Raw genomic sequence first — 14,825 nt, 5'->3', positions numbered from 1 at the left:
GTGGTTGCTGGGCATTGAACTCAGGACCTCTGGAGGAGGAGCCAGTGCATTTTTTTTTTTTTTTTTTTTTCCCTCGGAGCTGGGGATGGAACCCAGGGCCTTGCTCTTGCTAGGCAAGCATTCTACCACTGAGCTAAATCCCCAACCCGGAGCCAGTGCTCTTAACCACGGAGCCATCTCTCCAGTCCAGCAGTGAACACTCTTAACCACTAAGTCCTCTCACCACATGTTTTTGTTGTTGTTGTTGTTGTTGTTGTTGTTGTTTTTAGATAGGGCCTCACTGTGTAGCCCTTGTTGGCCTGGTGTTCAACATGTATATCAGGCTGGCCTTGAACTCACAGAGATCAGCAGAAGCCTTCAGAGTGCTGGGATTAGAGGTCTATGCTATCATATGAGGCTGTAGTTTGGTTTTGTGGTGTGACACTATTCCTGAGGAGATCTGAACAAACACTTACTCAGATATGAAACTGATGACAGGCCAAAGTAAGGAGACCATTAAAGTCCAAATTGGTGTAACCAATATGTTTTATTGGGGTCACTTACAGGAATATAGGTGAGCAATTAGTTACAAGAACAGAAATGACTCAAACACAGTTACATTACTGAAAAGCCTAACACAGCAATGGTGACATATCACCAAAACCGGGAACCTGGAGTTCATGATTCAGCCTGCAGATTCAGCCAGGCAACTCCTGAGTGTCTCATGGCAGTCCTGATTGCTGATATATTCTTGGGGAGGGAGGGGCCAAGTACATGTGTTCAATTTGAAGACGTTCCTGAAACCTTTAGGTTGTTTACTTCTTGAGCTTCCTTGTAGAGTGGAGTGTTTCATCCCCCAGGAGACCATCCCTAATCTTAATTAGTTATACAATGTTTTTTTTTGTTTTTTTTTTCTTTTTTTCGGAGCTGGGGACCGAACCCAGCGCCTTGCGCTTGCTAGGCAAGCGCTCTACCACTGAGCTAAATCCCCAACCCCTATACAATGTTTAAAAACCTAAAAACTCAGTTGCCTTTAATCCCAGCACTTGGGAGGCAGAGGTAGAGGGATTTGTGAGTTTGAGGCCAGCCTGCTCTACATAGTGAGTTCCAGGACAGCTAGAGCTACATAATGAGACTGTGTCTCAAAACAAACAAACAAACAAACAACAAACAAAAATAAAAATCTAAGCAGGATGTGGTGGTCAATGCCTTTAATTCCAGCACATAGAGGCAGGCAGATCTTTGTAAGTTTGAAGCCAGCCTGAAATACATAGTGAGTTTCAGGAGATCCTCAAACATCCAAACAAAGGGGTTGGGGATTTAGCTCAGTGGTAGAGTGCTTACCTAGTAAGCACAAGGCCCTGGGTTCGGTCCCCAGCTCCTAAAAAAAGAAAAGAAAAAAAATCCAAACAAAATGGCAGGCGGTGCTCGTGAACACCTTTAATCCCAGTACTTGGGAGGCCAAGGCAGGCGAATCTCTGAGTTTGAGGCCAGCCTGGTCTACAGAGAGTTCCAGTACAGTCAGGGCTACACAGAGAAACTCTGTCTTAGAAACACCAAATCTAATCAAACTAAACCATGACCAAACCAACCAATCAACCAAACCCAAACAAAAACAAAAAAACAACCCCAAACGCACTGAGAGCGATGTTGGAGAGGTACCTGAGTAGGTAAAGCATTTTTCTTATAAGCAGGATGACCTGAGTTCAAATCCCCAAAACTCTCTTAATTACTTTTCCACTACTGAGGCAGAGCACCATGACTAAAGCAACTTATAAAAGAAAACTCATGTGGGGCTTGCAGTTCCCAAGGGTTAGTGTCCATGATGGCGGGGGAACCATAGTGGCAAGCAGCCGGGCACAACACTAGGGAATAATCCGAGCTCACATCTTGAAACACAACCAGATGCCCCCGTGGTGGGGGTGGGGGCTAATTGAGGATAGTATGATCATTAGAAACCTCACAACCCAGCCACAGTGACACACCCCCTCCAACAAGGCCACGCCTCCTAATCCTTCCCAAACAGTTCCACCATCCGGGGACCAGGTATTCAAATATATGAGCCCATCACCCAAACCATCACCCTTAACTGTTACTAAAAGTACTTACCTTGGGGGAGATATAAACATCACCTACCCCTTCCTTTTTTGTCCCAAGACAAGCCAAAGTGTGATTCTACCAAAATTCACGCTGGAGAGCCAATGAGTTCATAAGACTTACTTACAGGGGGGTTGGGGATTTAGCTCAGCGGTAGAGCGCTTGTCTAGGAAGCGCAAGGCCCTGGGTTCGATCCCCAGCTCCGAAAAAAAGAACCAAAAAAAAAAAAAAAAAAAGACTTACTTACAGGGCAGTGAGTGAGGAGTTAGGCCTGCATTCAGCACGGATGCATGCTTCCCAGTGTAGATGGGGCCCTCTCCCTCATCCTTCCCTAGCTATGCCCTCCAGTCCCTCCCAGAGACCCAGAGGACACAAGCAATCTGAGCACAATCCACAGCCATCGAGCCCATCTGCTCCAGGTGGACACTTGAAGGTGTTGAAGTTTGCCCAAGAGGACAGTCCTGTATAACACCCACGTAGAGGCTGGACATGGTAATACACACTCATAATATCAGCATTGCTATGGTGAGGGGGAGGCGTTGGGGGGGAGGCGTTGGAGGCCAGCCTGTCTGGGGCATGCAGCAGCAGATACAATGTGATCCTGACTCAAAAGGAGAGCAGTCAAAGATCCACACAGGAGATCGTTCTTGTACCCCCACAGGCACACCATGGCACTCAGACACATGAATGTGCGTGTGCACTCGCACGCATGCACACATGTACTCACACACACACACATACACACACGCGCACACTCTCGGATTCTTACAAAGCAACTTAAGAGTCAAGGCAGGTGTAACCTCATTCATCTGTCACTTCAGCTTAGGAAACTGAGGCAGGAGAACTGAGAGTTCAAGGTCAACCTGTGCTACTCTGTCTAAAAATCAAACCACAGCCCCAGGAATTGCTGTCCTTCCTCAACCTCCTTCTGGATCATCTTTGAAGCCCGCTGGTTCTGCCTGGTAGTATATCCTCATTGTATATGCTTCTCTCCACGTTTGTCCCATCCAACACTCTGTCACCCTAAGGTGTCCATCAAGCTTGAAATAAAAATCCAAATTCCCGCCCCTGGGACACACAGCCCTGCACACCTCTCAGTGTCATGTTTGACCTCAGTCCATCCCAGCTTCCTGCTTCTCCTAAAATCTACCACCACCAGATGCCACGATGCTTCTGTGTGGCTTCTCTCTGCTTCAAACAACTCCTCCTGTGGCTGCTTCCTGCTGCTCAGGTCTCAGGGGAAATGCCATTTTTTTTTTTAGAGAACTGCTTGCCAATCCCTTACCATGCCATAGAAGTTCGTCTACAGAGGTATCCTTGTCCTAATCCTGACCCAATCTCCGGGCTTTGGGATCATGGCCCCATAGTAAAGTCCCTGCCTAGACTCCCCTGGTGATGTGCTGTGGTAAAGTACTTATCGAAAAGCTCTGAGTTCTTTCCCCAGCATCCCAAGAACAAGCTGGCTGTGGTGCAGTTACCCCAGGCCCCCTCGCTGTTATTGTCTCTCTCCCCCTGCCACAACCAAGGTTCGTGGTTCCAGTCTCTCCATCTCTACACACCCCCCCACCCCACCTAGATTAACCCCTGGCAAAATTATTTCTGTGTATACTGTGTATATCTTTAGTCCTATCTCTCAGGACATAGAGTTTGGTGGGTCTCTGTGAGTTCGAGGCCAGCCTCATCTACATACGCGGAGTTCCATCCAGGTCAGCCGATGTACAGGATGTACAGCAGAAGACCCTATCTCAAAATTAATTAATTAAAAAAGTAAATAAGAAAAAAAGTAGACCAACCCACACAGTGGAATATTATTTACCCACAAAGAGAAACAAAAGTGCTGACTGTTGCCATAATGTGGCCAAGTTGGGGACAGGATTACAGTCACCTACGGGGCAGTCTTACAAGGCCAGTGCTCAGGAGACAGAGGCAGGAGGCCAGACCTTCAAAGTCCTCCTCCACTGCATAGTGACTTTGAGACCATTATGGGACACATGAGACCTTGCTCCCCCCAAGTCAATAAATAAATAAATGAATAAACAAACAAACAAATAAATAAATAAATGGAAAAGTAAAACATGATGCTGAGTGAGAGAGGTCTAATGCAAATGGCTACATCATTGTATCAATCCCCCCCCTCCCAGAGAGAGAGAGAGAGAGAGAGAGAGAGAGAGAGAGAGAGAGAGAGTGTGTGTGTGTGTGTAACTGCACAAGGATAACAGCCCTGGAACCCAGGCTTACTTCTGGAGTGTTGGAGATGTTCTTGATCTCCTTAGGAGCCTGGGCTGCCTCTCGCTATGCGTGTGCTAACTGCCACAAAAGGAAAATGCTGTTAAAAATTATCCAAAACCCCTAGAAAGATACCTCAGTCCAAAGTTCCTGCCGTCCGAGCATGAGGACCTGGGTTCAGATCCCCAGCACCAATGTAAAAACGCCTGTAGGAGCTCATGTTTCTCCTGAACACTGAGATAGCTGTGTTCCCAAGCCTTATTGGCCGGTTAGCTAGCCAATTGGGTGACCCTCTGGTTCAGTGAGAGACCCTGTCTCAGCAAATATAGAGGTGACTGACACTAACAATTGCCTCCGTGTACATCTGACTAGGACATGTGGGTATACACATTAAACAAGGGCTGGGCTGTAGCTCAGAGGCTGAGGACCTACCTACCAGGTTCCACCCCGGCGCACATACAAATGTGTATTCATACATGCAAACATATATGTCCTCTCTTCTGCTCAGAGAAATCCGTTTTCAGAATAATCTAGAAACTTGAATTCGACTTCTTTTTCCTGTTCTGGGGATTGAATCTAGGGTCTTATGTATGCCAAGCAAGCCTTCTACCACTAAACCACATGTTGAATGCCCCACCCTACCCCCTTATTTTTAAACAATTTCTTTTTTTTAAAAAAAGATTTATTTATTATATGTAAGTACACTGTAGCTGTCTTCAGGCACACCAGAAGACGGCATCAAATCTCATTACAGATGGTTGTGAGCCACCATGTGGTTGCTGGGATTTGAACTCAGGACCTCTGGAGGAGCAGTCAGTGCTCTTAACCGCTGAGCCATCTCTCCAGCCCCAAACAATTTCTTTTTTTTTTAATTTATTTTTTAAGATTTTATTTTATTGTATGAGTACACTGTAGCTGCCTTCAGACACACCAGAAGAGGGGATCAGATCTCATTACAGATGGTTGTGAGCCACCATGTGGTTGCTGGGATTTGAACTCAGGACCTCAGGAAGAGCAGTCGGTGCTCTTAACCACTGAGCCATCTCTCCAGCCCCCCCAAACAATTTCTTACTTGGTGTCCCAGGCTGTTTTTTTGTTTTTTGTTTTTAAACTCATTCTGCAACCCAAGAAAGCTTAAGCTTGCCATTCTCCTACCTCAGCCTCCCTGGGGTGGGATTCCAAGTCAGGCCATTTGACTCAGGCTCAACCAAACCTTTAGATTCTTAAGAGTCTACTGGACGGTGGAGCATAGGCCATTCCAGCCTTTGATGACAGGACGGCCCCAATCCAGTATGGTGGAGTTCGTGCTTGCAGGAGAGACACCCAACTTTACAAGTCAAAAGTGGCCCATGGAGCCCTGAAGAAGTCAGGAGAGGAGAGGCCTGGGTATGTTTACCATTCGGTCTGGTGGGAAAGGTTCTTGCTCAGAAGTCCTCTGAAACACCTAGTTGAGACAGACAAGGGCCGATCTCTCTCAAGACGAAGATCAAACCTGTTCTGGTTGTGTAGGTCAGTAATGACAGCTCAAACACAAGTGTTTAAAGGAAAGGCATCGACAGTAGTGAATTGGAGGTCATCTCCTTGTCGTTTCTCATTTCTACCCCATCCCTAAACATTAAATAACACAAAGGAGTCTTCTGACCTGCAGGCTAGTTGAAATTATTCTCCCATTTCACAGCATGGCAAACTGAAGCCTTGAAACCTGAGGCAAATTGTCCACAGTGACCCACATCCCGGGCTTCTCGGTTGCCTGCTGTGGTCTCCAGAAGCTGAGTCAGAGAGCTCGCCCTCCCTCATGCTCCAAGGTCCTAGAAGGGAGAGCCAATGACTCTGGGCTTTTACTAAAACTTTTCTGTATAATGCCCAACACAGACGCGAGTCCCCCGGAGGCCGCCTGTCAGTGCTTGGCTGCTCTCCCCCACCTGCTGGAGCATCCGGCGTGGCTGAGCTGCGTGCGTGAGAACTGGGAGGCAGCCGAGTGCAGCGTGGAGGCCGGAGGCTGGTAAATAATTCATCCTGAGAAGTTGATAGCGCTCCCCAGCACTGCCCCAGCCCCAACTGGGCCGCGCCTCCCGCCCAAACCAGCCGGACCTGCTCTCCCGCTCCGCCCCGCAGCCCCCTCCCATCCACCAGGGCCCAGTCTGGGGCCTTTGGCTTATACCTCTACTGGGCAGTGATGGCTCTGCAGACCCCGGTGTTGTCCCCGGCCACACCCACGTAAGTGTCTGGGGTCCCGGCAGGAGGGCGAAGTGGAAAGGCTGGGGTGGGGGTCGCTGGCCTGGCCTAGGAGCCCCAGCTGGTCTCTCATAAGGAGCCTAGGGGAGTGTAAGGAGAGGTGGTGGCCAAACTTGGGGCTCCCTGAGCGTAAACTCCCCAGAGAGCTAGGCCTACTGCAGAGTTAGGGGACAAAGAATGTCAGGATCCAAGAATGTGCATTTAAGTTTAGTCCTTGTCACCAATTCCCTCAAGAATGCAGCGAGAAAATTCTAGAGACTCCAGGAAGAAAGGCGCTCCCCAACTTCTAAAGACTGGCAAAGTCATGGGAGGCAATGGCCACCCCTCTGCTCCTTGTCAGTAGCAACCAAGTTATGGCTGAGGCGCGACCTTGGAGTTGGCGATGTGGATGCAGGCGTGGGGAGCTCGCCTTAGCTGAGGCTTTTTCAAAGTGAGAGAGGATTGGCTTAGTTGCCAGCTCTTGCCTAGTATAGGGCTAGTTTCATCCTTAGTAGGGAGTGGGATGGTTAGAGGGGCGCCAAGGGATTATAGAAACTTCTAGAAAGAGGGCTTCCCTCCAGTAGGGACCCCAATTCTGTCCTTTACTCTTCTGTGCCCTCCACTGCATTATTCACCAAGTACAAACCTGGTTGCTTAGCAACAGGAACCCGATCCACCCCCCCACACAAGGAAGAGTTAGGGAGATAGCATCTTAGGAGTGGGACAGCTGAGGGGGACTTCAGCCCTCCCCCAGAGACAGAGTGATGAACAAGAATCTAGACTTCCCTAGGGACATCTGTCAGGCGACCTTCAGCCCTTGCCCTAATTGAAATCTAGGAGGGTCCTGTGGGTATCCAAATGAAGGTCCTTAGAGCCCCTAAACCCTGCACTGTGTGTTGCCAGCACTGAGGGAGAAGTTCTTCATGTCCTCATTCACCCTCCCGACTTCAGACAATCTCATGCTGTGTGTGTGTGTGTGTGTGTGTGTGTGTGTGTGTGTGTGTGTGTGAGTGAATGTGGTATGTGAGTGCATGTGTGGTAGAGTGGTAACTGTGAGTGTAAATGTGTATGGGTGCCTGTGTGTGTGTTCTGCAGATGTATATGTGTAAATGTGTGTATGAGAGTGCGTGGGTGCATGTGTGTGTGTCCTCTGTGAGGGCGTGGGTGCATGTTTGTGTCTTCTGTGAGTGTGTGTGTGTATATGAGAGTGTGTGGGTGCATGCGTGTGTGTCCTCTGTGAGTGTATGTGTGTGTGCATATGAAAGTGTTTGCAAAGATGGGAGGGTGAAATTGTGTGCCTGTAGGTATGTTTCTGCGTGCAGATGTGTGAGTGTGAAGAATGTGTGTGCATGTTAGAGTGTGTGCAAGGGTGTGAGAGTGCCAGTGTGTGTGCACATGTTAGTGTGGACAAAGGACAACCTTGTGTAGTTTTCCACTCTCACCTTGTTTGAGACAGACTCTTGTTTACTGCTGCACACCTGAGCTACTCCTGCTGCTCCAGGGCTGGGAAAAGAGAAGCAGCTGTCAGCTTGTTCTGGGCATCTGCTCCAGTCGTTTGGGCTAGTCTTTTTGCCTCTCCTCAGAACCTCAGTTTCCCTTTTGGTAAACAGGAACATTAGCACTGTTTGCCTTCTAGGATCACGAGGAAGATAAAATGTTTCTACAGATAGGGCCTGTCAAAGGCTGACTGGCACGTGGCTGGCGGCTACTTTGGCCAGGTCTGTTCTTAGCTGGAATGTCAGATGCTAGAGTGGACCTCAGCCAGTCGACGGTGAGGGGTGGGGCCTGAGCAGAAGTGGCTTGTGGCCCAGCGGAAGCCTTGCAGGGCACTTAAAGCACTATAAATAGCACTGTTATGCCTTCAGGGTGCGTCGTGAGGATCTGAGAGGAGACAGCTGGAACTTGCACAGTGTTACTGGGATTCTCTCCCCCCCCATGTAAGGATTTAAATTAATAAACACTTAAAGATCTCTGTGCCCACCATGTCTGCCGTGGAGGAGGACAGGCAGGTAGATATCCCTTTATGACCACTAACAGATGTGGGGTTAGCACAGCCCACAACTGTTGCTTAGTGGTCAGTGATCATGTTATTTTAATAATCCCTGCCCCTAACTGAAGATTCAGAGTCCCCCTCCCCCAACCCCACCCCCACTCCCAGAAGCTGGGAAGCAGGGATGCTGACACAATTGGTTAGGACAATGGTGGGGAAATATCAGGTTAAACCTTAAACCTCAAGTCACCCTCCTTGAAGCTCAAAGTCCACAACTAGGCAGGATGGCCCACTGACCTTTGTCCCCAGCAGGAAGGGGGTAGGCAAGTAAAAGAGAGACAGCCCTGGAGTTACCATGGTAATTGTTTAATGGTCACTACTCTCCCCCACATTCCCTCATACTCCACACCCTAGGGCTAAGGGCTACAGAGTAAGATAAGGCTCAGAGAGAGTATGGACTAGCATACCCCTTGTTTGCAGCCTGGCAGGATTTGGGAATGTTGGTGGGAGTCTGTAGAAATAGTTATTGTAATTAAGTATAAATTGTATTAAGTGCGGAAATTACTCAAATTGTTCTCTTGCACAATTCGGGTCAAGCTCTCCCTGCCCATTTCACAGATGAGACCAAGGCTAAGGAAGATGTTGTAAGACGGAACTTTAGCATCATGGACTCTTCCAGACTCTTAGCTTCTTCCCTGGAGGAAACGGGGAAAGTACTGGGTTCTCTCTTGGCAGCCCAGTATTCTGAGCTAGAAAAGAGACATTTAGGAACCTGCCTGCTGAGGGATGGGGTCCCTAGGAAACTCCATCTCACCTCATGTGCTCTCCCAACAGGGTCATGGCGGAGAGCGCCCTCTATCGGCAGCGGCTGGAGGTCATCGCTGTAAGTGTCACACTGCCAGAGCCCTGAGAATCCCATATGTTCTTCTGGTTTCTTTGTGACCTGTTTCATCTGGGTAGGGAAGGTTTACCCCACAGGGAGCGAGTCTGGGTCTGTGAAGAGCTGAGCTGCATCTCCAGTTCCGTCTTGTCCGGGGCACCCCTCAGGCAGCTCCCGTGTCGGGCCTCTGTCACTGCCTGAACAGAAGGTGTCATTTGGCACATCCAGAAACACCTCCTCCAGTGCCGCTCACGCTCCCTACCTCTTAGATCTCTCTGTCTTTTGTACCCCTCCCTTGGAGTCTTCCCTTAGGGAACCCCTGTGACTCTGTCCTTCTGGTCCCCTCTCACCTCCATTACTCTTGTCTACCTGTGCCTCTACCCCCGTTTCTCTGACAGCCCTCTCTGCACCCCATTCCTCACCAACCTATTTCTGCACCTCAGCTCTCGGCACCTTCATCTTCGCACTCTATATTTCTGACTACCACTGGGCACCTCTATTCTCCAAGCCTGTTTTACAGCCCATGTTCTACATCCCACACTTCAGAACCCTTTCTAGAACCCATCGCTATACCTCCCCCGCCCTGAACCCTGGCTCCACCATTCTGCTCCTGCTTCTCATATCCCCGCCTTTGTGCTCCATTTCCCTGACTTCCACCCTCTGCACTCCTCTTTCAGCAGCACTCCATATCAGACGTCACCTCTTAGTACCCCAACTTCCTGTAGCCCGCTTCTGTACCTCAACTCTTGATCTTCCTTCCCTAAGTCTCGGATCACCTGTTGTACGCCTCCTTTTTCTAACCCTCTTTTTTGTAACCTGCCTTTCTAACTTCTCCACCTCCCCCATTCCCGTTTTTCTGGACCCTCCTCCTCAGGACCTCAGCTTCAGGCAGTTCTCTTGAGTACCTAGCACTATCACCTCGGGAGGTCATGTCTTTCAACACGACCTTTGCACCCTGATTTACTGTATATCTTTGTACCCTATCTCTGCTCTATCTCTATATAGGCCTGAATCTCTCTGGATGTCTACCTCTGCACCCCCATTTTGGACTCCATCTCCCTAGCACCTTCTCTTTATCTAGACCCAAACATCTCTGAACCCCTCCCACCACCCTTTTTTAAAGACATCCCCCCCCCCCAGGGTTTCTGTAGCCCAAAGTAGCCTCTAATTTACTGTTTGTAAATCCTTTGTAGTCCAAGCAGGCCTGGAACTACCAAGCGTGTGCACTTCACCTGGCCATTCTCCCTCCCATCTTAGAAGTGCAAAACCCTAGTTCCCATCTCTAGGCCCCGCCCCCACGCCCCCATCTGCGGACCACCATTGGGCGTGGGCCTGGCTTCCGCAGCATCAGGGCGCGGCCGCCTGGTCCTGCCCCGCCCCGCCCCTTTCGCTGCTGAGTCAGCGCTCTGCGGCCCCCGCCCGCGGGAGGACGCCCCGGGAGTCCCGGGAGCCCCGAGGAGGCGGGCGGAGGGCGGCACTGGGCCCGCCCGCAGCTCTTGGTCCTGTGTGCGCAGGAGAAGCGGCGGCTGCAGGAGGAGATCGGCGCCGCGCGTCGCGAGCTGGAGGAGGAGAAATTCCGCGTGGAGCGGCTCAAGGTTGGGGGCTACCGTCTAGCCCGGGCAGCGAAGTGGGGTGTCTGTGTGAGAGACAATAGGAACCTCTGCCCAATTTGGGAAAGGGGAGATGGAGAGGCGGCGAGCGAAAGGTAGCCATGGAGACAACTGTCCCACTCTGGAGTATGGGGGGTGGGGGTGGAGAGCTTCATCCCAGTTTGGCGGTGATGAGAATGACCTTAGGCCAATGTTGGGGTGGAGAGGGGCGCATTGAGAGGTCTTTCCGAGCCTGGCAGAGTCAGTCGACTGGGCAGGCTGGAAGGATGATGGCTGTATGCCTCTACTTCGGAAGACTATATGCTAGCATGGTGCTGGAGGACAAGATATGGACATGTCTCCTATCCTAATGGATGAGCCTTCTGGGTTGTTGCAAGCAATGGGTGGGGAGGCTTCCTGTGGCCAGTCCCGGACTTTATTCCCATATCCAGAGGAAATCTCTCCGAGAACGTTGGCTCATGGATGGGGCAGCTGAAGGGCCAGAGCGGCAGGAGGACCCCGCCTCCAAGGACCCAGAATCACCCGAAGGACAGGCCCAGGCTCGAATTCGCAACCTGGAAGACAGCTTGTTTTCGTGAGTCTAGAATCCCTGCTTTTGAGCCATGCCCCAACCTTTGGCAGCCCTAAGGAATGGAGCAGGTTTGGTCCAGACCGGCTTCCAGCAGCCTCCTCTCTCCCTCAGACTCCAGTCACAGCTACAGCTGTTGCAAAGTGCGTCCACAGGTGCCCAACACAGACCTGCTGGCAGGCCCGCCTGGCGCAGAGAGGTGAGCAGGGGCTGAAAGAGGTGAAGAGGAGGGGCCTGTGGTCAGCAGGGTTAGAACAGGACCCAGCAGAAATGTGCTCTCTCAAAACGCAGCCTCTGCCTTGGTGTGTAGGCAATCCCAGTCACTGTTACTTGCTCTGTGTAAAATACGAATACCAATTCAGAAGTACTTTTGGGAGAGCCAGTGAGGTTATAATTGAAAACTACTAGCTCAGTCTCGAAAGCCACGACCTTGAACTCGTGATCTTCCTGCTCCAGCTTTCCCCGTGGTAGGATCACAGGTTTCCGCCACCAAGTCTTGATCACAAAGGGAGTTTGTGTGCATGCAGGCGTGAGCAGCTGTCCCATCGTCTTTCTCCACATCTTTCCTTCACTCCACGCTGGTCACGTTGTCTCTTTTCTATCATTCCCTTTAAGCATGCCGCTCACCAGGGCAGCATCCTTAGCCCGGGACAGTAGTCTCCAACTCAGCACTCTGGACAGGGCACACCCCACTCTGCTCGCCTCCAGAAGCCACGCCCAGCCCAGTCTCTAGGGGAAACCTGGTCACCCCAGACCTCTCGAGGCTTCTTGCTTTTCACTGCTTCTTTCTCTCCCTTTCCTATTTGCAAATGCTGTGTACTTATTACCTCTTCCCATTGGAACTTAAAGTCTGTGTGCATCAGGTCTTTTCAGGTTGAGGATGTGGCTCAGCAGTAATACTGTGCTGGCCTAGTGTGGCCCAGGCCTTGGGTTCCATTCCAGGACTTCCATAGTTCTCCCAAATCCTTTATTTATAGTCACCTCAGAAACTGGCCACACAAGCATTAACATGGTATAGTGTTGAGCAGGCGGAGGTAAAGACTGGGACCAATTTGACCTTGTCTCTATTCCCCTTGCAGGGTCCCCGTCCTCTCTCTCAGCCTGCCATGGACACAGGTCCTACAGGTAAGCATTGGAGTCCCCGAGGCCTGGGGTACAGTCACCAACAGATCATGTGACTCAAAAGAATCCGGGTAAGGGTCCTGTTATCCCCCTGTCATTCTGACCTCCCTGTCCTGTCCTCCCTTGATTCCCCCAGGCCCTACAGATGTGGACAAGAGAACTTCCTTGCCAGATGCTCCAGTGGGCATATCTTCCGAGTCTCCTTCTGATCCCAGGGAGGAGTCCATTGGGGTTCTACCAGCCTTGAGGCCATCCCCTGAGGCTATAGGGACGTCTTCAGAAGCCAATGGCCCCTGCCCTGGGCACAGCTCCCTCCCAGAGCAGCTGAGCCTAGGGGTGTCAAGTGTCACTAAGGCCAAAGGAGATGGTGTGGTGGAGGTGGTTTGGGCTGGGCTTAGAGCCACCGAGAACAGTGCCACAGGCCCCACAGGTGTGGAGCTAGAGGCTAAGGTGGAAGAAGTGGTTCTGGAGGCCATTGGGGCCAGGCAGGGCACCAGCAGCCCTGATCTCCCCACTTGGGTGAAGGAGGGCAGGGGTGTGGTGGAGGTCGTCTGGGAGGGGTTGGGAGGCAGGGATCTTGATGTCACAGAGGAGTCAGGCAGTGGTGCAGAGGCCATGCACACCGGTACCCCGAGACTCCAGGAGCAATTTGAGTCTGAAACTTGCAGAAAAGAGGAAGGTGCTTCTAGAGATAGTCTTGAGGGTGTTGGGCAGGGAGGTCCTGGAGCAGAGGAGGGATCCTTCATTTGGGTGGAGAAAGTGGCCCTCAGCGAAGACTGGGAGGAGATCTTGATGGAGGGTTTGGAAGCACCCCCAGAGGCAGGATCTGCAAGAGGACCTGAGGCTTTAATGGGGGCACAGCCCAGAGGAGATGAATCGTCCTGGGAGGTGGAGAAGAGAGAAGTGGAGAAAATGGAGGGCAGAGAAGAGAAGGGAAGGGCGGAAAAGCTTGGGGCAGAGCTGGAGGATGGGGCAGCTGTGCTGCCAGATGCGACTCAGGGAGGGGAGGAAAGCGAGGCAGAGAAGATAGAGAGAAAAGACGGTGAGGGCCCCTTTCCAGAAGAGATAGCAACAGATGAGGAAAAGTGGGAGGTGAAAGAAAAGAAAGATGAAGAGCCATTGGAAGTAGAAAAGGGAGGTGAGGAGGAGCCTCCCACCATTGAGAAGCCATTGGTGGCAGAAAAAGAGGCAGAGGGCTCACCGGAGACAGAGAAAAAAGGAAATGAGACGCCATTGGGCCAGGAGAAAGATGGCGAAGGCTCATTAGACAGAGAATCAAAAACTGAGATATTATTGGATGGAGAGACAGGAGGTGAGAGCTCATTGGATGAAACTAAAGGAAGCAAGAAACTATTGGATGAGGAGACAGGAGGTGAGGGTTCATTGGATGAAGCAACTAAAGGAAGTAAGAAACTGTTGGACGGGGAGGCAGGTGGCAGTGAGCTATTCTCAGAGGTGGAGAAGACTTCAGGCGCCAAGGATGATGTGAGCCCAGAGGAGCAAGGCAAATCCAATGAAGGAGCAGATTTTCAGGCGGAGGAAGCCAGCCAGCCAGGAGCTACTCTCTGTGTCCAGGAGGAGCCCAGATCAGAGGAGCAAGGACTGCAAGACCCGGAGAAGCAAGAAAGCCCGGTAGAAGAGGCAACCAGGAAGCCTCAGCCCTGTACTGAGAGTGAGGGTCCCCCAGAGGATGCCACCCCGCTCCTAGCTGAGACCCCAGCCCCAGAGCAGCCTGTGGAAAGCCAGCCACTGCTCCGTCAGGAAGTGTCCAGCACCAACCCTGGTGACCACCCTGCACCCACATATGCACCTGCCCCCCAGCTTGAGCTGGCTGAGGTCAAAGAAGCTAGTGGCCCCAAGCAAAAGACGTGCCAGTGTTGTGTGGTCATGTGAGCCTACGCCTGCCGCCCAGCACCCTCTTCCTCCTCTCACAGCTACCTCGCTGCCTGGCATCCAGCAGAAGGTCCCAGGCATAGACAGGGTACCATAGGACTCGTGGTAGCACCCAGGAGCCAGTAGGCCCCTGTGCTTACTTACACCTGGGCTTTTAGATTCCCTGCCCACTGCCTGTGGCCCTGACTTCCTTCTGCAATGAAGCCTTTATACTTGAAAATTAAATGTTAAGGCACTCTGGCTTTA

At 51.2% G+C, this 14,825-nt stretch overlaps 1 protein-coding gene across 1 annotated transcript; it reads left to right on the top strand.

Moving 5' to 3' along the window:
• The first annotated feature begins 6,363 nt into the window (after nucleotides 1-6,363).
• Nucleotides 6,364-14,824, top strand: Palm3 (paralemmin 3). Its single transcript, XM_002728582.7, has 7 exons — nucleotides 6,364-6,519; nucleotides 9,341-9,389; nucleotides 10,901-10,981; nucleotides 11,428-11,570; nucleotides 11,679-11,763; nucleotides 12,644-12,689; nucleotides 12,823-14,824. Exons 1-7 carry the CDS (start codon nucleotides 6,479-6,481, stop codon nucleotides 14,577-14,579), a joined length of 2,202 nt encoding a protein of 733 aa, XP_002728628.3. The 5' UTR covers nucleotides 6,364-6,478; the 3' UTR covers nucleotides 14,580-14,824.
• The last annotated feature ends 1 nt before the right edge of the window (nucleotide 14,825 follows it).

The sequence above is a fragment of the Rattus norvegicus genome, chromosome 19 (genome assembly GCF_036323735.1).
Source record: "Rattus norvegicus strain BN/NHsdMcwi chromosome 19, GRCr8, whole genome shotgun sequence".
Lineage (NCBI taxonomy): Eukaryota > Metazoa > Chordata > Mammalia > Rodentia > Muridae > Rattus > Rattus norvegicus.
The sequence above is the reverse complement of the archived record's forward strand: the minus strand, read 5'-3'. Positions and strand labels throughout refer to the sequence as shown.